The following is a 23,476-nucleotide window of genomic DNA, read 5'->3' as shown; positions in this document are numbered from 1 at the left end:
AGGGCGATACCAGGAGTTGTATAAAATAGGTTTTTTTATAGACAAAAAGAGGGTGGGGCAAGTGAGTTATTTGCAAAACAAACAAACAAAAGGATTATTTCTGACAAGGTTATCTTTTTTAAAGGGGGAGGGTAAAGAGAATGGCAGGGGTATTATTATGCAAATTACCTTACTAGTGCTAATAGGAACTGTTTAAAGTTCACATTTCTGAGAGAGGTTGCAATTAAGTTTTGGTTTGCTATCATGGGGGCAAATGACTCCATTTTTATAGCTCCCATTTATTGGCCTATTATTTCTTTTTAAACAAATGTTAACAGTATTCTTCGTAACAACCTTTACTTGGGAAAAATTCAATTGCCCATCAAGAATACGTGGATTCTCAAAATCATGCTGAATGAAAGATACTGGTTGCAAAAGTATATATACTGTATGATTTCATTTATGTAAAATTCTTGAAAATCAATCTATTATCTATAAATTAATCTATAATGACAAAAAGCAGACCTGTAGTTGTCTGAGGGCCAAGGATGGAGAGAGGAAGGGCAAGAAGAACATTTTGGAGTTGAAGCTGAATCTTGGTTTTGGCAGCAGCTCTTTGGGCATATAAGTAGCATGAATTAAAAACTTAAATATAAGCCTGGCCGGTGTGGCTCAGTTGGTTGGGCATTGTCCTGTGGTTCAATTCCTGGTCAAGTCACATGCCTGGGTTTTGGGCTTGATCCCTGGTAGGCGGCATGCAGGAGGAAGCCTATTGATGTTCCTATCTCGCTCTCCCTCTCCCTTCCTCTCTCTCTAAAATCAATAAAAACAGTAAAATATTTTTAAAAACTTGAATGTAAGACTTAAAGTCATAAAACTCCTAGAAGAAATCACAGATGGTGACTTTCTTGATGTAGGTCTTGGCAATAATTTTTTGGATTTGACACCAAAAGCAAAGGCAGTAAAAGCAAATAAATAAATAAATAAGTAAATAAACAAGACAACATCAAATAAAGAAACTACAAAGCAAATGAACCGTCAATAAAATGAAAAGGCAACCTACTGAATGGGAGAAAGCGTTTGCATGTCATATATCTGATGAAGTGCTAATGTCCAAAATACATAAAGAATTCATATAACTCAACAGCAAAAAATAATATGATTAAAAATGGGCAGAAGATATTAATAAATTTTTCCAAAAAAGGCATATAGACAGCCAGTAAGTATATAAAAAGATGTTCAACATTAATCATGAGGGAGATGCAAATGAAAACCTCACACCAGTTAGAAAGGCTATTACAAAAAAGACAAGAAATAACAAGTGTTGGTGAGCATGTGGAGAAAAGGGAACCCTTGTGCACTTTTGATGGAAATGTAATTTGGTACAGTGACTATGAAAAACAGTACTGCCTGACCGGGTGAGGCTCAGCGGTTTAGCGTCGACAAAGGATCCAGGAGATTGTGGCTCAATTCCTGGTCAGGGCACATGCCCAGATTGTGGGGCACTCAGGAGGCAGCCAATCAATGACAACTCTCTCATCATTGATGTTTCAACTCTCTCCCTCCCTCTCCCTTCCTCTCCCAGAAATCAATAGAGAGATATTAAACAAACAAACAAACAAACAAACAGTACTGAGGCTCCTCAAAAAATTAAAAATAGAACTATCATATGATCCAACAATTCCACTTCTGAGTATTTACCCAGAGAAAGCTAGAACATTAACTTGAAAACATATATGTATCCTCATGTTTACTGCAGCATTATTTACGATAGCCAAGATACAGAAGCAACTTAAGTGTCCACTGATGGATGAATGGATAAAGAAAATGTGATATATGTATATAATGGAATATTATTCAACCACAAAAAAGAATGAAATCCTACCATTTGCGAAACCTGGATGGACTTTGAGGGCATAATGCTAAGTGAAACAAATCAGACAAAGACAAATTCTGCAAGATCTCACTTATATGTAGAAACTAAAACAAACCAACAAACCAAGATCATAGATACAGAGAACAGATTGGTGGTTGCCAGAGGATGGGGTGGAGTAGGGTGGGGGGTACAGGTGGGTGAAGGGAGTTAAAAAGTACAACTTGTAGTTTATCAATAAATGTTATGGGGATATAATGTAAAGCATGGTGACTATAGTTAATAATAATGTATTGCATATTTGAAAATTGCTAAGAGAGTGGATCTTCAAAGTTCTTATCACAAGAAAAAAAATTGCACAACTGTGTAGTAATGGGTGTTAAGTAGACTTATTGTGATATTTTGCAATGCATACAAATATCAAATCATTATGTTGTACACCTGAAACTAATATAATGTTGTATGCTAAATTATACCTCAATAAAAATATTTAAAAATTAAAATGAAGATCCTACAGGCACATGCACAATTTGTAAAAATCTCACAAACATAATATTGAGACAAATTAGTCATAAACCAAAAACCATGTAGTATGAATCAATATAAATTTGAGAAACTGAGGCAAATAAAACTATATTGTTTAGGATGTATATATAGAATGTAAAACAATAAATCAAACAAAAAAAGGTCTATCACAAAGATAGGATAAAGATTACCCCTGGGGGCTGGTAGGCTTGTGACCTCATTTCATGTGTTCTCCACCCCTTTTGATTATATATATTAAGTAGGACCCCTGATGGTGGCCCATCTCCTTGCCTCTAGGAAAACCATGTTCTATGAGCTACCTCTAAGGATCTCTGCAGGTTGCTGCCCCCTCTCCCCCATTACCCCCTACCCTGCTGCTGTTCCAAAATTACTATAATATAATAATTATACCCATTAACTCTGATGTTTAAGTGCTGCCTCTGGCGTCTGGTTATTCCAGAACCTTGTCATTCCCATTGATATTGTAAAGCCCACTTGTGTAATAGCTTCTTCTGTCAGTGCTGGCCTACAGAGAACAGATTTTCCTGGACTTTCAACAATGCATGAAAGTCCCCCTCTCACCAGCATATTTCTTACCATCTTGGCTAATGAAGTGTCTTTCAGGCCCTCCTTGGAAACACAACAGTGGCAGGTCTTCCAGGTTCATGCATAGGCTCCTTCCAGATTCCAACTTCTCTAAGCCTTTTGAGATGCCCTCAGTTTGCCACAGCATCTCTGGCACCCTCTGGTGCCTTTACTGTGGCCCTGTTTTTTCCGTCTTCAAGCACCATCTCAGTAGTGTATTAGAACTGTCACCCAGGACCCCTTTACAGACAGGTGTTACTGAATTCCTTATTTAGATTTTTTTCTGCCTCCCTTGATTCAGTACCCCCAGGAGCCACTCCCAGGCAAGCTTTCCAGGTTCCTGCCAGTACATGCTAGCCAAGTCCTGCAGCTCTTTGGTTTATTTTCTCTCTCTTCCCTTAGCAAGCCTGGTACTTCCCTGGTCAGGTTTTGTTTAGACTTGATCTTAACTATATTCCTGGTGGTCAAAGGGAGATGGGGACAGATCCTCAAGAGGGCAAGGATTATCTTAAAAATAGAGTTGCCAGATTTAGCAAATAAAAATATGGGGAGTAGGAAATTAATATCCTAAAAAATTATTCATTGTTGATCTGAAATTCAAGTTTACCTGGGCATCTTGCACTTTATCTGGCACTACTATTTGTAAAGCACAGCTTCATTTGAGAACTCTTTATAACCTTGAAGCAGCGGAAGGGCTCTCTATCTTCCAAAAAGGGATTGTTGGTCACCTCTGTAGGCACAGAGGCTTCAGGCCATTCCAAGTTCTCCTAAACTCCTCAGCCTGACCTTCAGCTGTGCCTCCCCTCGGGCGGCAGGAAATGAGTGTCTCTTTAAATGCTGTCAGGGAGATACTCTGACTCTCAAAACTGCTCAAAACTGTTGATTAGCTGAGCCTGTGATTTTCTCTCTGCAAAGAATCAATAGTGATTACCAAGACCTCCTCGGGTCCACAGTCCTTCCTTACAGCGCCTGTTGCTCCCGTGCCTTTCAGCTGCCTGAGACAGTGGTTTCTATACTTCTCAGCACAATGGAATCACCAGAGGGCTTCTAAAACACTGGTACCCATGTCCTACCCCCAGCAACTGTGATGCGATTAGTCTTAGGTGTGGTCTGGGTTTAGGAATTAAAAAAATTTTTTAAAATATTTGTTTAAATTACAGTTTACCTTTAATATTATTTTGTATTAGTTTCAGGTATACAGCATACATGGTTAGATAATCATATGCTTTACAAAGTGTTCCCCCCAATATTTCCATTACCCACCTGGTACCATACCTAGTTATTACAATATTATTGACTATCTTCCCTATGCTGTACGTCACATCCCCAGGACTATTCTGTAGCTACCCATCTGTACTTCTCAATCCTTTTTGCTTTTTCACCCAGCCCTGTAACCCCCTTCCCTCTGGCAACCATCAGTATGATCTCTGTCTATGAGTCTGTTTCTGTTGCTTGTTCATTTATTTTGTTCTTTACATTCCACATATACGTGAAATCATATGATATTTGTCTTTCTCTGACTGACTTATTTCACTTAGCATAATGCCCTCTAGGTCCATAACACACTCTAGGAAATTTTAAAGAAATTTCCAGGTGACTTGCGTGCTAGGACATTGCGCCTGCGAGTGCATCCCCTTGTGCCTCTATCCCATTAGAGCTCACTGCAGGTAAGTCTTAGTAATCCACTATCACAACTTCCAGGCAGTATCAAAACCTAGTCCCCACCGTCGTCATTCGGCTGGTGAGTAATCCGACTACGAAATCTCATCCTTCGTCTTTACTTCCTAGGACCCTTCCTGGTATCAGCTGTCTTAGAAAGGGTTCCCTAGATGCCGAGCCGAAGACAGGGAATCTTATCCAAGTGACTTGCTGGGAATGCTCTTAGGAAAAGAGAGGGAAGAAGTCAGGAATAGGGCAGGAATAAAAACCAGCAAGAGTGTGGTCCTAGCTGGAGACCTGGATCCCACAGGGAGCTCCAGAACACAAATTCTGCTGTAGAGGTAGCCCCATCTTGAGGCAAGGGGGCTGAGCTTTTACCTTTTTTTTTTTTGAATCCTCATCGGAGGATATTTTTTCCATTGCTTTTCAGAGAGAGTGGAAGAGAGAGAGAGAGAGACATCGATGTATCAATTAGGAATATTTTGTTTCTAGAACAGAAAGTCTGATTTAGGGAATAAAATCAACTTGAGGAATAAAAAAAGGGGTGGGAAAAGAGAAGGAGAGGGAGAGAGAGAAAAAACGACTTATTGGCTCACGTAACTGAAGAGCCCAGGAGTAGATTTGTTTCAGGGGTGGCTGGAGGGGCCTGCCTGACATCACCATGATCCATCTCTTGGATCTGCTTTCGTAGGACTGGCTCCATCTTTGGGTTAAACATGAATTAGACAATAAGCTGAGTGACAGATATTCTGGTTTCCTCGAAATCTACTTACTCCTTTTGACAGCAGTTCCATGATTCCTGAATCAAACATCCATGCCTGGATTCTCTCTTTCTTTAGGATAAATTATCTCCGAACACCACCAGGTCTTCCCCACCACTCCTTTCCTCATGATTATACCAGAGCCTCAGCATAGGACAACTTGGGTTCACATTGCACCATCCTGCCCCAACACAACAAAACACTTGGTCACTGTCCCGCTGCTCTCATAATTCTTTTGTCTTCTCTTTATTCTCATACTAAATTACTTCAGTATGCTTTCTTTTTGGTTCTCTTTTCTCTTCTTAAAATGAGCTCTTCAACTTCTACAAGATGATGCAGCCTTTTCTCTTCTTCCCAAGATAATACATGCAAACTGTTTAACACAGTTCCTGGCACACAGTGGGCTAAAAAAATAGCGATGCTGATGCTGATGACAATGACAGTGATGATGCAACATCACTCCCTTACATAGGTTTGAGAAGACTTGGCAATTGTTTCTAATACTTAACACCCCAATGCAAGATTTTCTTCATATCTCACTTTTCCTGCTACAAACAAACCATTGCTAGTAAGTTCTGGATATAAGCAATAACACGGGGGAACGAAATTTCTTAAAATTCTCATTGACCTGCCATCTCGTTTCTTTAAATCTTGTTACAATATTTTTTTCCCTCCCAAGACTATTTAAACCCTGAGGACATTCACACACGTTAATATGCATGGCTGGTTCGGACACAGACACAGATTTATTTTTAATGTTAAAAAAGCATTCCTTTTCTTTCTTTTAAAATTGATAATGAGAGTCTCAAACTGTAAGAGAGTTCAATAAATAAATTTAAAACTAGAGAAGAAAACTAATGAATTGGGAAAAAAAAAAAAAGAGGACTGATTAGACTGTTTGGATTGACTTCTTTTTTTAATGGAATAGACTTGATGTTTTCCCATCAAGTGGGCACAGCTCAACTGTTCTTACAGAGGCCGTGAGGTCTGAAGCCTGAGGGCAAATACTTGATGTGTGCAGTTAAAAAGTGGCAGGTGGACTGGTGGAAACAGCATACAACTAGTTTGTGCTACCACTCAGCAAGGCAACCATCCCTGGCATGTTTAAACTTCGCATATATGCTTTGGGTTGCAAATATGAATTTAAGAAAGAGTTTTAATTATTTAATAGTCAGTTATCTAGAAATAAAGAGCCCCTGCTTCCTGCTCTGGCCTCTCGTATCTGAAATTATCCTTTGCCCTAATTCATGCTGGGTCTATGATAGAGAAAAAGACCTACTCACCCTTGGTGATTAAAAGACTGATGTATAATGCTATTTTTAGTCTGCTAGCTATGCCTGAGTCATCTAGCCTTTTCAGCATCATATTTTAGGGTTTCTTTCCTCTCATTCTGACTTAGTACAGAGAACTCCTGTGGTTCATCTCTCATAAACAACTCCCTTAAGTTTCCATTGCCCTGTCATTGGAGTCTGCTTCTGTAGCGAAGTCTACTTGGCCCTGCCCCTGGTCTGATGAGCCCAGGCACCAGGATCCAGTCTCGAAGTGTCAGGAGGCTTTGCCTAGTTCAGATCCTTAGAAATGCCATACTTGTGCCAGTTTCCTAACTGATCTTCCTGCCTCTGATTTGCACACACCCCTCTCCCCAACAAACCGTCTTCTGCATGACTGACCTCAAAATCTTGGCTAGGGACCCCTGCCCCCCTTTTTATCTCAACCTGACTGCTTAGAATTTTATTTAGCAAGAACAGAGCTCTCTGCTACCTTAACAGAGAAGCAGATATTTTTTGAATGTCTGGAAATAATCTTGACAAAGGGGAGATGAGGAAGGTCTTAGAGAGATGGCTTTGGCCTCAGACAGTAAAGATGGAAAAGTCCCATGGGCATAAGGTGATTGCATCAATCATCTCAGTCCTTGGGTTGAGATGCTGAGAGAGCAACTTCTTCATGTGATGCTGATGTAGGAGCAGTTGTAGGAGCATTTCTGGCTTTCAGCAAGGTGTGGAGGGACTTCTGGGCTGAGTGTCATATGCAAATCCTCACCCAGCCCTATTACTCCACGAGGGTTTCCTCTTCCCATTCTCCCACTACTAATGCTCCCTCGTCACCCCCAACCCCACTTTGCTACAAGCTTCACAATTGCATGTTTGCTGGGGTTCCTCTCCTCTCTCTTCCTCTCCTCTTTTCTTCTCATTTGTATAATCTGGATTGTCCTTGATCTCATGAGGTATGTATGCATTATTAACTCTATTTATACATAAGGAAACTGAGAATCAGAGAGATTAAGTAATTTGCCTAAGGTAACATGCCAACTATAGCAGTGTCAGTCTATCCCACCCAAAGTCCACGCTCTTGCTGCATCACCCTGTGCTCATGCCCACTTCCCAGCTCTTCCAGCGAACAGGAGGAACCAAGTGGCACCTTGGTCTGAAGATTGGGAACCTAATCTGGTCATGGCTCTCTTTGGTGTTTGGTGAATCCCTCTTCTCTTTGCTCTCATGTGCCACATAAAATGGATGCTTTCTAAGTTTTTTCCATTTCTCAATAGACTGTTAGGAAGATTTAATGACTTTTTACTCTGAACACTATATATTTTTTTAAAAAACCATACATTCACAGCTTTTAATCTCTGAAACAATGATATACAATCAGATTTTAGGAAGAGAAGCCACTTGTAGCATTGAGCTGGCACCAGTGTCAGGACAGAGAACTAATTTCTGAAATAAGTTCGCGTATGTTTAAAAAAAGCATCTTTTCATAATAAAAACACTTGAAAAGTACTGAGCACTCTAATCTCTATGTTACACTTGCTTTTAAAATACTTTACTGTTCTTGTGTGTATATGAGTAGGAAACAATATGACTGGTGCCAGGAGGAGGAAGGCTAGGATACTTCATCAGTAGACGGCCTTGACCCAAGACTAAGCATCTCTGCTTCCTCCAGCTCTGTGATTCTGATTTAGACTCTGCAGGTATAGGGTCCTATAAATATTGAGATGTATTTCCCTTTCCTTTTCCACTAACATTTTTTATTACTACAGTCAAAAGTGTAGATTAATAGGAAATAATTTGAAAAGTGGGAAATCTTATGTGCTTCCTCCTAAGATGTGAAAACTGATTCTAATCTCTTTTCTGCTTCCTTCATTATTAATGCCTTTTATCCTTAATACTTGTTCACAGGAAAGTATTAAGTAATATATAAAGAACAGACAGAGATAACTGCCTACATGATTAAAAGTGTTTTGTGACATGCAGGCAAACATAAAGTGCAGCAAGGTTCAGAAATGTTGCCATAAATGGACAGTTTTCCTTTTCTGTTTTACTTTAACCTTGCCACCGCCCCACACCTCTGAGTGAGTTCACTTCACTTTCTGTGTCCCATCTCTCCAGACCCTGTCTCCCAATTCCTGTGATACCCAGCCTCCATCAGTCCCCCATGAGGGACAATAACTAGTTGGCTTCTTTTAAGCTCTAAAATATAGTTTCATGAAATGAGAGGTTTTACTTTAGTTAATAAGGATGTCTACTAAAATTGAGGGGTAGAAACAGGGCATATCACTACCTCCTGTGTAGAATCCTGTACTCTGTTAACCCTGCTTCCTGTTGGCTGGGAAGAGCTGGTCTGGTGTAAAAGCTCTGAAATAATGGGTTCTGGAGGCTGGGATGGGTGAGGGGATGATTATCCTGGGTAGCCAGAGGCAGCTCTTTAAGGGAGTGAATCCAAGTTGTACTTAGAGTGGGTAGCTAAAGTTCTAACCTGGGAGGAGGAGCTGATTGTCAAGCCTGAGTGGTGTGGCAAGGACAGGAGGCAATTCAGTGGTTGAAAGCCAGGGCAGTTAGGGAGAAGTTGGCATGTAGAGCATGAAACGGCCCAGACCAAAGGGTTTAGAACTAAGGCTGTGCACAACCAGGAGAATACTTGCTTATTCAGTGACTTGAAGTTCTCCTTGGGAAACCTAGAGCTGCTCTATAAATTGGTCATTGGCCAGAGTCATGGTGCTTGGTGGGGAAGGAAAGTGTTGGAACAAGAATGAATTATTGCTGGAAAGGATGTTCTTGGATAAGAAGGATATGGTGTCAATTTTGTGCAGCCTGGGTAACAGTGAAGTATGTGGACCCACAAAGGTGGTGGTATTTGAATCAAGCTTTAACAAGAGTTCAGTAAGCAGAAAGAGATGGGGAAGAACATTCCAGAAATATTCCAGAATAGCATAAGTCAAAAACCCCAGATAATACAAGCTATATTTCAAAAATGATCAGTAGCTAAACTGGGCAGAATTATGGTTTTACAATATGAGAAGAGGGAACAATAAGGTTGGTAAGAGAGTTGAGTTAGTTTTGAGTCACACTGCTGATGACTTTGGGTTTTAGGTTGAAGGCAGTCAATGGTAATGTTCTTGAAAATTTTGAGTAGTGGAGTTCCAGGTAAGGTGGTAGATTAAATATACACATCTAATTCCATTACCTCTTGAAATTCCATTAAAATGAAAGAAAAAATTATTTTTAAATTTAAATGGAAAAATTTAACAAGTGCAAGAATAGGGAAGGAGACAACAGTTTGGAATCTGAAAAGTAGGTGGATGAGTGGTAAATAACTGGCAAGACAGGACAGCCAAATCTTATTTGCTGGTTGGGAAACCCAAGAAACAACCCAATTTACACCCCAGCATCATAAAAAAATCTCAAGAACTGGCAGGACTGGTAAGCAAGTGAGGGTGAAGATACGGAGAAAAAAATCAAGGCCGAAATAAAGAAGATTCGGTAAGGTTGTTTGAGAAGCAGCTGGAGCTGAGCTCCCCTTTCCTATTTCACACCACTGCACAACCTCCCTCTCCCACCCTGGCAGAAGCCTGGAGTCTTGTTCTCTGGAGAGGGTAAAGAAAAAAGTGTTTGAATTGAGAGACATCTCACACATTTGAAGATGGAGTTACCATACTGAAAATACATGGGTCAAATAAATTTATGTATACTGAGTCAAGACTGCAGAGACTGCACCACTAATACACTCATGAACACACACACACGTGGAATATATACATGAAATATATGGAATATATGTGGAATATACATAGAATATGTATAATATATGGAACACACACATATATAATAAATCCATGCACACATATATGTGCATGCATGTATAAGTATATACACACTATATATACACTACATATTGGTATAGTGTGTCTGTGGAAAGATACATCAGAAGCTGGAGGTTGGAATTGCCTCTGTGGTTAGGATAAAGGAATGTGAGAGGGGTCTTCTTTTCACTGTTCACCTCCTTGTTCCTTTTGATGTTCTGGACAGAATGCAGGGTAAGAGAGATAGTAGACTAGGGTTAGTTGGGTGGTGATTGTCATGTTCTTAGAAATAAGAGCCTGACTGAGAAAAGAAGGGGTGGATGCTAAAGCTGGAGGGACACTTGCCTGGCCTGGATGTGGCAATACAGTGGAGGTGAGCAGTGGGTGTTGAGGGAAAGGTCAGAAGGGAGTAGTCAGAGATGACTCTGTGCTTTCCGGCCTGTGCTAACACATATGAGGGCACTGAGTGGATGAAACTGGCTTCAGAATAGTGGAGGGAGGAGGGTGAATTGCGAAAGAACAGTAAGTGGCAGGGGCGGAGGGGGAGGATTGGGAAGCAGCAATTGTAGTTTACTTTCCCCCTGACCAAAAACTCATCTTCACTAGTCAAATCATGTGCCTTATCATCCACAGCTTCTGCCTTATGAGATGATGGAGTGGCTTCAGGAAAAGTAAGTGACATGTCCTCAGGAGGTACCACCTTGTAGGGCTGAGCTAGTGTAATGCAAGATGTGGTACAGGCACTCAACCTGCAACCAACCAAAATGCTGTCTGTTATGGCCAGAAAACATGGAGCTGGGAAATAAAGGGATAGAGGGGGTGATGCTTTCCAAAATGTCACCCAGCTCTGCCACTTACTAAGTTAGGGACCGTGGATAAATTGCTTTAACCTCGCTGTCCCTAAGTTTCCTCATCAGCAAAATGGGCATTATATCCCAATACTGACATCACAGGGTCATTATGAGTATTAAGTGGGATAGTAAATTAAAGGTTCAGAAGAGTCCCTGGTACAAGGTAAACCTCTTTTAACCTTTCTTGTCCTTCTTTTCCCCAGAAAAGAAACATAGAAGGAACCCAGAAGGTCTAGAGAATTTAATATACAAAGGAAGGATGTTTTTACCAGAGGACATATTAATGTTTCATTCAATATTTAAACAAATAGTTTTGAGGTACTATCTTAGGTTCCTGGGATTCACTGATGAAAAAGCTAGACACATTCCTGCCCTCACAGAGCCTAGACAGTTTTCCCCCCAGAATTTCCCTGCATTTATTTATTTATTTATTTATTTATTTATTTATTTATTTATTTATTATTTTTAATTGAAATATCATTGACATGTAACGTATTAGTTTTAGACTTACAAGATAATGATTTATGCTGTGAAATGGTTACTACAATAAGTTTAGTTAACATCCATCACTACACATAGTTACAAATTATTTTTTCTTCTAATGAGAGCTTTTGAGATCTATTCTCATAGCAACTTTCAAATATACAGTACAGTTATAGGAATTTATAATAATGTAAGGACTACTTTTACATTAGCCTTTGTTTAGTGTATATAAAAGCACACAATTTAAAAATTACACAGTATACAAGGTTACAAACTGAAAAGCAAGTATCTCTTGCTTAACTCCAAATTTCCCAGTTGTCTTTAGAAACAACCTGTCTTACCCAATCTTTTATGTCTTATTACTGAGATTAACATATAGAATTATATTAGCCCCTCTTTCTCATACAGTGGCTGGGGAAAGGAAAGAGGAGAAGGTTTGGGATGAGTCAGAGGCTTCTAGTTGGGGTGCTTGGACAATGAGGCTACCACAGAGACATCAAGATGAAGGAAGTACATTAGGAAGGAGGAGTAACATCAGTCTACAAGGGTTGAGTAGTACTGATGAAGTAGAAGCAAAAAGTAGACTTTTACATCAATTTAATGAAAATTTACTGAGAACTGCTTTGTACAAAACATGTTAGGAACCAACAAAATGCTTAGAGTCTAAGGAAGGCAGAAGCAGGGCAGAGCACACAAATGGTAATGTTACAAGAACAAGCATGGCTATCCCAGTTGTCTAGAACTCTCCAGGGTCTACGGAGCTATTTCTGTAGCCTCCCAAAGTTCTCTCTAGGTTTCAACTGAAGCTGCTCCATCCCTTAGTGATGTTGCTTTAGAGCCAGGGTCGGGCTATTATATTCCTCTCCTGCACCCAGTTTTCTAGTTGAGAACGATGCTCATTGTCTTCAGACACAAGTTCACTAGCACTGTTCTGGGCCAGCCAATATGTTCTTAGGGTATCTATGAGCTAAGTAAGTCAACTTCTGGATGATTTGCATCCTGGTCTTACTAATTTTATTCCAGCTCTTTGTCTCTCAGCCATTAGTTGGAAAAGTCCTAAGTGTCCCTCCATTTATCAAGATGATAGCCCTCTATCCCAAGCTCCGCTTTCAGCCAGGTGAAACATCACAACAACCCAGTATCATCAAAACCTCTCGCTGACCACCCAGGAAACAACTGTCTGTCTTAAGTCCACTTGGACAAACTGTCCGTCTATTGCTTGTCCCAAGGCTTGTGAAAGGACTGGACAGACTGAGCATTCATATGCATCTCTGTTGGTCAAGATCTTTCATTTTTTTCTTTTTTGAGTATTGTGATCTCTCTATTGGCTCTTGCGCAGTTGCCCAGGCCACCATCTCAGCCAGTTTTGTCAAGAAGAGAAGTAGGGCTCACGATGCACAGCACTGTCCTGCTTTATCCAGCACTCTCGGCTAAGGCTTAGCGATAGCTTGTTGGGCACGTGTGTCCTCTTCAATGTCAGCAACAACCAACATGGAAATGGCTCCAGGATCCAGAGTGCTTCCATCTCTGCCTCTCCTAGTCTCCCAAATTCTGAGTTCGTCTGCTTTCCTCACTGACCCTCACGGAAGAACAAGAACTCCTTACCAGAGGGTAGACATTTCTCAAGGCATCATAATTATATTACTAGAGTACATATTTCTTTATATTTCAAAATGTTAATATTAACACTATATACAGACATAAAATATATAGCTCCCACTTAGACTGGAGAGGGAGGTGTCCAGTCATTGATATACAAGATAGATTGAGGTACTACCTTAGAATCCAGAGTAGACAAAAGGCACTATTCAAAGAAATGGGAGTCCTACAGAGAACACACTGTGTAAAATTAAGAAAAGAGATCGAATCTGAAACAGGAGGCATTGGTCCTAAACATTAGGAGCCAATCAGTGTGCTCTGAGAAGAAAAGCAGCAGATAAAATCTGCTCCTGGCACAGGAAGCAGAGCTGGCATCATAGAGAGGCTGTTTCATTTAGAGGGGTCCTAGAGCCTCCACTGTTATTAATGGTAATATTGTCTTGCCCTCTGCGAAGGTTAAGAGAGATAATAAAAAGGTCAGCCAAGCCCTAGCCAGTTTGGCTCAGTGGTTAAAGCGTCAGCATGTAGACTGAAGGGTCCCGGGTTCGATTTCCGCCCAGGGCAGGCTCGGCCCCCAGCCCTGGTTGGGGTGCATGCAGAGGCAACCAGTTGATGTGTTCCTCTCACGTTGCTGTTCCCCTCTCTCTTTCTCCCTCCCTCCACCCTCTCTGAAAAGCTATGGAAAAACTACCCTCTGGTGAGGATTTAAAAAAAAAGGTCAGCCAAGAACTTGAAAAGGAAAGCATGTATATCATAGGCTTGTGCACTCGAAACCTATATGATCTTATTAACCAATGCCATTCCAATAAATTTAATTAAAAAATAAAGAGGAACCACCCCACAAGGGATAAAAAAAATAGTCAAATGGACTTTACTCTTTAATTAAAAATATGTAGCACTTTTATCACCTGAGGCTGTTTCCGAAAGGTTAACACATTGGGCTTCGTCAGACCTTTCAGGTACACGGTTTTCTACTCTGGAAAAATAAAAAAAAACAACAGTTGGGTTAGATTTCACAGTAGAGCCACTTCCCTTTTTCTAGATTTCAATGACAGGGCCAAATATAGGGGGCACTGTGATAGGAGTGAGGTGAAACAAACTATTGAAGAGAGAGGTGGAGAAGTGTCATCCACACTTCCTCCAATAACTACCCTTTACTTTTGTCTCGGCCTGTCCCTGCCCTGTGCTGAGGCCCTGCTGCCTTCCCTCTGTAGGCTCTTCCCTTCCGGACCATTTCTGAACTGAGCCTGACAGGGCAGGCAAGATCTCAGGACCTTGGCTCACCACCCAGGATCCCTAGGCTCACAGTGGCTGGTGTATCCAGAGAGGCCCTATGCACCCTGGGATCTGAACTGCGTCTCTGTGGCCAGGCTCTTCACTGAGGGTGGCTTTGACCCCACGGCCATGCAGCTAGAGCCCTGGCATTCTTGACAAGCTCGATTCCTCAATGGGGATGGAGGTATGGACAATCTGATTGCGTCATGTTGTGAAAGGACTGATTACCAGGAATCTTCATGTGTTCCTTCATGCACACATTCAATGTTTTCAATAAATATTTATTGAGCACCTACTATACTCCATGCACTGCTGGGTGCTGGTGGCACAGTGATGAGCTTAACTGATACGATCCCTGCCCTCTATAGAGTTTAGTTTAGTTCAGTTTATAGAGTTTAACAAGACAATAACGCATATATGTAAATATACTTGGTATTATAAAGTAAGAGGACAGGGATTCACATGACATTATCATAGGCTGACATAATCTAGTTTGGGAAGGATTTTTAAGAAAGTGCTGCTTGAACCAAGATCTGAAGGACGAAGTGAAGAAGTAGCAGAAGAATATTCCAAGCAGAGGGCACAGCAGATTCAAAGACACGGAGCTAAATGGAACACCCTGTCATTCCTCACGTGTTCGTGCGTTCACTCCACACGCGTGGGATGCCCACCAGTCCAGGCACCGTGCTGCGCCCCGGGGTCACCGTGGTGAATATGACACAGCCGCAGCAGACCCCTTCGGTAATGACTGCTCACTTGGCCGTGACTGAGCACTGCGCATCGGACACCCCGCCATCCACTTACAACTAGGACATTTTCCTCCAGGTCCTTCTCATCTCGCTTTCCTTTCCCTCCCCGTTAGCTCGTGTTTGCTGGAATCTCAGCAGGCCTCAGATTGAAGCCTAGTCAAGTTATAGACCCTCTGGGAATCAGACCTCTTTCAACAACGTTGTAGGGTCAGGACTCACCTTTCCTGTTCGCTCTCTTCCTCTTCTGCTTGGACGACTTCTGAAAGAGAGCAAAACCACCTCAGAAAATGCATTGCCCAAAGACACTAAAAGAGGAAAAGTGCGAAGAGCCTCCGAAGTCCTAGGACTCAGAGAAAAGTTGTAGCATCCCATGTGAAATAGATGGTTACTTGAATCAGCATCAGGGGCACTGGGAAGGGGCTCCTCGCATCCAAAACGTAAATGTCTTCATTCGCTCACTGTGCCGCAAGTTCTAAGGTTGAAATAGGATTTTCACTTACAAATTTAGTCTTTGCTAAAATAAAAATACTAGTGGGAGGGGTAACACATTTAGTTTCAGCTGTCAGTTAGTGATCAGACAAGAGTTTCCAGTCCTTTTCTGAAAGTAAGATTTAGGAGGAAAAGATGATGTAAAAGTGGGTTGGCCAGCTGGCACGACCAGCTACACAGTGTCGGATGCATGGGCCCGAGTGGGGAAGCTCCAGCCGGCTGGACCTCCCAAAGCCTGAGCTGCTACTGTACGGACTTACTACTGATGCAACCTGGGGTGCAAATTCCTCTAGGCTGACTGCTGTGATAGTGCTAGGTCCCACTCAGAGCCTGACAGCAGGGTTGTTAACCTGGGTGTCCATGGAGGAAGTTAGGGACCACAGGGATCCTCTCAACAGCTCCCCTGAAAGTTTGAACACTTTCTATCAGTGGCAGTTCTCTAGTGTGTGTGTGTGTGTGTGTGTGTGTGTGTCTGAGTGCATGTTGAAAAATAATCAGCTTTATTGAGGTATAATTAATATACAATAAAATCCAATCATTTTTCATAGAGATTTTGGTGAGTTTAACAAGGGTATGCAGTCATGTAATTACCACCATAACCAAGATATAGAACATTTATATAAGTCCCCAAAGTTCCCTGCTGCCCCTTTCCCCCACCCTATGCCCTGGTAACCACTGATCCACTTATGTCACAAGAGCTTTGCTTTTTGCAGAATTTCGTATAAGTAGGATCATATAGTGTGTAGCGCTGTAGCGCCCGGAGTCTTTCACTTAGCATACACAATGCTTTTGAAATTCATCCGTGTTGTGGCACGTTACCAGCATTATCCCACCATTAGTTTATTCATTCGCCAATTGATAAAACCTTGGGATGCCAGGGATGCGTACCATAAAGAAGGCTGCTGTGAACATTCGTATATGTGCCTTTGCGTAGACATGTGGTTTTTATTTCTCATGGGAAATATCTAGAACTGCAGGGCTGTGTAGCAACAGTGCATGAGAATGTCAGTGGTTTCACATCTTCCTCAGAACCCGGTACTTATTAGTCCTTTTAATTTTAGCCATGTTCGTGGGTATGTAATGGTATCTTGTTATGGCTTTCATGTGTATATCCCTAATGACTAATGATGTTGTGACTGTGTGACTATGTTTATTGGTCTTTTATATACCTTCTTCTGTTAAGTGTCTGTTCAAGTCTTTTGCTCCCTGCCTTTTGTTAAATGGATTGTCTTCTTATTACCGAGTAGTAATATATAATTATATATTCTGGATATAAGTCCTTTATCAGATATACATTTTTGCAATATTTTCTCCAAGTCTGTGGCTTGACCTTTCATTTTCTTAAGAAAATCAAAGGGCAAAATGTTTTAGTTTTGATGAATCTCAGCTTATCAATTTACATTTTTATGGTATGGTTTGCACATATTGTGCCCTAAGATTTGGGTAAGGTAAGGTCATGAAGATTTTCTCTTCTGCTTTCTTTCAAAAGCCTTTTAATTTTAGCTCTTACATTTAGATATACAATTCACTTCAAGTTATTTTTGTGTGTGCCTAGTTTCATATTTTCCATGTGCATATCTAATTGCCCAACATCATCTGTTGAAAAGACTACACTTTCTGCATGGAATTACTTTCACACCTTTGTCGAATCAGTTGGCCACGTGAGTTTATTCTTGTACTTTCCATTTGGTTCCATTGACTGATGAGTCTGCTTTCACCAATATCATGCTGCCTTGATTACTATAACTGTATAGTGAACCTTAAAATTAGGTAGTATAAGTCCTCTGTTTCGTTCTTATTTTTCAGAATTGTCTTATTTTTCTTGTTTTGTCAATTGTAGATCTTTTCCATTTCCACATCACTTTTAGAATCAACCTTTTAATTTCCACTAAACAATCTGCAAGGATTTTTATTGGTATTGCATTAAATCCATAAATCAACTTGGAGAGAATGCATATCTTAATACCTAGTCTTCTGATCCATAAACATGGCATGTTTCTCCACTTACTTAGATCATTTTCATTTCTGTGAGTCATAATATTTTTTAGTTTTTAGTATACGGGTCTTGTATTTCTTTTTTTAAATTTATTCCCAAGCCTTTAATATTATTTATGTTACTGTAACTGGTATTTAAATTTTGTTCAGTGTCCAATTGTTTGTTGTCTGTATATAGAAATACTATTGATTTTGATTTTGTATATTAACCATGTATCCTGTGACTTTGTTACATTCAATTAGTTCTAATAGCTTTTAATGGATTCCTTAGGCTTTTCTACAAACACGATAATGTTATCTGCAAAAAAGACAGAGTTTTGCTCCTTCCTTTCCAATATGTATGCCTTTTATTTCTTTTTCTAGACTTATTGCCCTGATCAGGACCTCCAGTAAAATGTTGAACAAGAATAGTCAGAGGGGACATTTTGCTTTATTCTTGATCTTAGGGGCAAAGCAATCAGTCTGCTGTCATTAAATATGATGTTAACTGAAGAATTTTAAAAGATGTCTTTTGCCAAGTTGAGGAAGCTCCTTCATATTCTTACTTTTATAAGAGTTTTCCTTTCTTTTTTAAAATCATGAATGGATATTAATTTTGTCAAATGCTTTCTCTGTATCCATTGATGTGATCACATAGTTTTTCTTTCCAGTTTGTCAATATGGTGAATTTTAGTGCTTGGTTTCTGTATGTTAAACATACCTTATGTTCCTGGAATAAACCCCACTTGATCATAATGTATCATATTATCAATATATTGCTAGATTCTAGTTGCTAATTTTGTTAAGGATTTTGGCATTTATGTCCATAAGGGATATGTGCAGCTTTTTCCTTGTCATTTTTTTTCTAGTTTTGATATGAGGGCTCCCCTGGACACTTCAGAGCTGCCTGGACGCTGACCAGACAGTAAATTGGGGGCAATCAAAGATGGGCTCACCTCATCTTTTCTCTGATCTCAGGGACTGTAGTTTTCTGGGGCCAATTGTCCAATGTCTTAAAACCATTGTTTTACATAGTTTGCCTGATTACTAGTTGTTTATGGCAGGAAGGCAATTCCAGTAGCAGTTAATCCTTCATGTGAGGAAGGAGAAGTCTGTGCCGTCTATATACTTTTAAAAGAGCTTTAATTGTTAGAAAAGTATCTCTTATTTCCATATGCCTTCTTATAACCTACATCCATTGAGATGCCCTTTGGAGCCACAGTTAAATATGATCTTTGTACCCTGTGGCAGATCTTCAGATATTTGTAGGCACTACTTGTGTCCTCCACAAGGCTCCCCACCCCCCAGCTAAGCATCCTTGGTTACTTGAGCTATTTGTTATGAGATTCAGTTTCCAGACAAAATAAACCTTGTTAGGTTCTGTATTTGTCCAAGTTCCTCTTGAAAATAATGGTGCTTATAGCTGAATTGAGTATTTCAAATGTCTGTAGGCCAATGCAGAATAAATTATCCTTTTATACCTATGACAAAATCATCACCATTTAAACACACACACACACACACACACACTCTTCTATTTTAAAGTGAAAGCAGACAATAAAAAAGATGTCTAACCTTTTGGATTTGATTACAAATTTAGCATTTATAGGAGCAGATGTGATATCACCAACTTTCAGTTTTTAAGCCCGAGAAGGTTTCCATTTAAATGGTGGTTAAAGTGATTTATTATGGAAAAGACACTGCCCTTTAAGAAATCATTCCTCAAGAAGATGAGACTCTTTCAGGTTTGGTGGAGGGAGGCAAGTTGAAAAAAAACCGTTGGTGGCTAGGGCACCATTACATACAGATTTCAGTCACACAAAACCCAAATGAGGAAGCAAAACTTCAGTGGGTAAGCTGATAGGGTAGCTTTTGATTGGGGAAAAAAAGTAATTCAGGATGACAATTTCTCATGCCTTATCTGCCTTGTTTGACAAAATAAAAATAAAAACAGAGAAGAGAGATTAGAAGCCAGCTAGAATAACCATGCCATTTTCCCTTTATTAATTTAACAGGCTAAACAGGGTAAATATGTATGGTTGAGGGGGAAAAACACTATAATTATGAACAAACACTGGAAAGGACTTATGATGCCAAGTTAATTAATTTGAGGGTTGTCTCCTCTGAGGAAATGATTAATACTGGATTAGGAGGAAGCTCCATTTTCTGAGAAACTCCTATAGGTTATCAGTAAGCTTGTGTCTCTGTGGATGGATCATGACTGCTTTCATTCATGCCTGTCTATTGGCAGAATTTAGTTCCTTGTGGTTGTAGGACTATCTCCATTTCTTTGCTGGCTCTCAGCTGAGGGCCATTCCAGCTTCTAAAGGCTGCCTACATTTCTTGGCTCATGGCCCCTTCCTCCATCTTCAAAGCCAGCAATTGTAGGTTGAGCCTGTCTTAAGCTTTGGATCTCTCCTCCTTCCATCTCATTTTTCTAACCAAGCTGGGAAAGGTTCTCTGACTCATGTCATTAGACTGGGTCCACTTGAATAATTTCATCATCTTAAGGTCAGTCTTAATCACATATGAAAGTGCCCTTTGCCATGTAAGGAAATATTATAGATTCTGGGGTATGGGAGGTGAATACCTTGTTGAGAGCATTATTCTGTTTATCATATAGCCAATGCCAGAGGAATCCACAAAGCAAGTGCAGACATTGCTGAAGTTATAGAGCCCAAATTTACAAACATCTCATATCTACATGTCATAGCTATTTGGTACATCTCCCTTCCCCCAGTGGTATCAAGGCTCTTCTCTTTGACCAAACTCACTGGCACAGGTGACTGACCAAACAGCTTCTTCCTACCAGTACTTTTTATCAGGTTCTTGTGTGTGTGTGTGTGTGTGTGTGTGTGTGTGTGTGTTGGGGGGGGTGTCATATATGTGCTGTGCTCTCTTGATGTCTTCTGCCTTTTACCACTCGTAGCTCAATTTGACCACCTCAAATGCACACATATAGCTTCTTAAAACCCCTTCCCATTTCTCTCATGTATACACAAACATCCTCCTCTTTAACTCCCTTCTCTACTCTTCTGAATTTTTCTGATTGCCTCCTGGGGGGGAAAAACATTCTTACTCTCTTTTTCTCCATCCCTTCTTCTTTGTTTTAATTTGTAAGCTAATCATTCCAATGTGAAAGCAAATTTAGGAGACAGCTTATTCCCAAAGGTTGCTTCTGCACAGTTAGCCAATTCTAAAGGTTATAAGACTGAAAGAAAGAGAAGTTCAAAACTCTCACCTTGAAAAGTCAAAGCCTGAACAAACATGGTATAGCCACATATCTGATCCTGTACACTGAATTTTCCCTACTGTAGCAGTTTGAATTGCTCTGCCATATGCTTTGTGTTAATTTATTGAAATTGGATAATCACTCCCCAATTTTCTATTTTTAAAATACAGTGGATGAAATGAATGACTGCTAATGTCATCATCTATTTTCTAGATGGGTCTTAAAATCAATACACTGAAATCTTAAATAAGATGCTGACCAGAAGCATTATTCATTTTACCATAAATGAATGAATAAGAAAGTTACCTTATTAACACCAACCAAACTTCTACTAGAGATCAATTGCTGAGATAAAATCCAATCTTATCTTACAACTTTGCCTAAACCAACCCAAACCATATACAGGGATTATTCTCGAGTCAGGATCTACTTTTCCCCCACTAAACACAGGCCACTTTTACAACAGATATGGGGAGGTTGCTGAATGTAGTGCTGTTTACAATAGCAAAAGTATGGGAACAACCCAAGAGTCCAACAATATGGAGTTGGTTAAATAAATTAAGGTATATTCACATAATGGAATATCTTGCATGTAGAATACTGTGGAATGATATTTAATGACATCAAATATTTTTTTCTACATTTAGTACAAATAAGTTAGAAAACATCTGAGGCTATCCTAATTGTAAAACAACAACAACAACAAAGAACAGTCCTTATAATATTATCCCACTTATGGAAAATAACAGATTTATACATTAAAAATACCTAGAAGATATACACTAAATATTGTCGGCATAATGATTTTTTCTTACTCGTGAAACTATAGGTGATTTCCCTCCCAGTATATTTGGTAATGCATATGTAATACATGGTAATCAATAAAAGTTAATATTATTTTTAAAAGTCAGTGGGGAACAATTCGTCTAACTGCTCAGGAAACCTATTTTAGAAATGAGAAGGCAAATCTGATGGTTATCTAATGCTCCCCTCCTTCCACCAAACATCCCTCCTTGATCACAGGTCTACAATCACAACATTTAGAAGTGTTTTCACTATTTTGCTTCATTGAATTCTGACAGTAACCTTATGAAGAGGGAGGTAAAGCAAGAAATAATCCACTTTGTCTGGAAACCAGAGTATATTTGTAAATCTTAGGTTAGAACTGTTGCCTTTCCTAGAAATCCAGAGCAACATTATCAGTTGCTGAGTCTCATCTATATGGGACTCAGTTCCAAATCCTGAGGGGAAACATTTTCCTCCAACCTCTTGTTGACTTTTTGCCAGTCTGGGCTCAGCCAAGGAGCTGCAGGAGGCAGCAGATAGGGAAGTGGCTATAAAGTGACACTCTGCAGAGAGGACGAGCAGTGACTCACCACATTCATGAGAGGGGCGAGGCTTCTTCATTTTCTTTAGTATTAGATAGGACGCCACAAACACAAGTGGGAATATCACAATTATTAAACAAGCAGTCAGGACGACAAAGTCTTGGGCAGGCTGAGGTGGCTGAGGTGGCTTTGCATCTAAAAAATGATCACAAGTTTTCAGTCAGCCAGGAGGGTTGATTATAAAAGGTTTATAATTGTTGCTGTTCTCTTATTTACATGCCAGCTTCTCCCCTGGGTTCTACCACTAGAGGAGCTGGAAATACATAATATGAGATCATAGTAAGTCCCAGTCTCAGGGTCTTTAGCAGCTAACTAAGAACCAAGCCAGTGCCTCTGACCAAATAAATGCCTGGACTGAGCTCCCTTACCTTCTCTGAGGTTTGGATGACAATGACTGTGATCGAGAAGAGGGTCAACCTGGCCCTTGGTTCTGGAATCTGTGCCAAGGCTCTGAATGTACAGTCATCTGTGTGACACCTGCTTCCTCAGTCCCATGTGTAGTCAGGCCCCAGGTCCTGAATTTTCCTTTGTAATAAGGTAACTATCATCTCCAGATCAGGCTCCAGACACCTCTCACCTGGACAAATATCACAACCTCCTCACAGGTGTCCTACCTTCAGTTTTGTTTTTGTTTGTTTTTTACACTTTTACAGATTTCCCCAAGTGTGGCTGTCAGCATGTCTCACCCACTAGAAAAACTTTGCTATCTCTTCATGTCCTGAGTAATCAGGGTCAGAATCAGCTCCTGGGAGGTCAAGACTTACTACCTGGCATGGAGACTCACAAGTTTCTAGGAAGTTGAAAAGCAGGCTTTGGGGGAAATACTTAGAACTGAGTAGCCCACTTCATAAACATTTATGGGAACAGTTCTGGTAGTTAATCCTAAATTACAGGAAAATAGGATCAGCTGACCTCCCGTTAGCTTAGCTGCAATTTGTGGACCCATGCCCTGATCCTGGGACATTAAGAAGAGGAGT

General features: G+C 40.2%; 1 protein-coding gene across 2 annotated transcripts in view; it reads right to left on the bottom strand.

Moving 5' to 3' along the window:
- CD86 (CD86 molecule) overlaps nt 1-23,476 on the bottom strand; it is a 50,509-nt gene that overhangs the window by 182 nt on the left and 26,851 nt on the right. Inside the window, exons 5-8 of one of the 2 annotated variants that reach the window (XM_087817879.1) lie at nt 22,488-22,634; nt 15,636-15,675; nt 14,301-14,368; nt 13,224-13,372 (exon numbers count right to left, since the gene is read on the bottom strand). In XM_087817879.1, the coding sequence (XP_087674005.1) occupies nt 13,224-13,372; nt 14,301-14,368; nt 15,636-15,675; nt 22,488-22,634 (404 nt within the window). Of the gene's footprint in view, nt 1-13,223; nt 13,373-14,300; nt 14,369-15,635; nt 15,676-22,487; nt 22,635-23,476 lie in introns of those variants that run through there. The other variant, XM_087817880.1, reaches the window with a different exon arrangement.

Source organism: Miniopterus natalensis, chromosome 6, assembly GCF_054644295.1.
Source record: "Miniopterus natalensis isolate mMinNat1 chromosome 6, mMinNat1.hap1, whole genome shotgun sequence".
NCBI lineage: Eukaryota > Metazoa > Chordata > Mammalia > Chiroptera > Miniopteridae > Miniopterus > Miniopterus natalensis.
The sequence above is the reverse complement of the archived record's forward strand: the minus strand, read 5'-3'. Positions and strand labels throughout refer to the sequence as shown.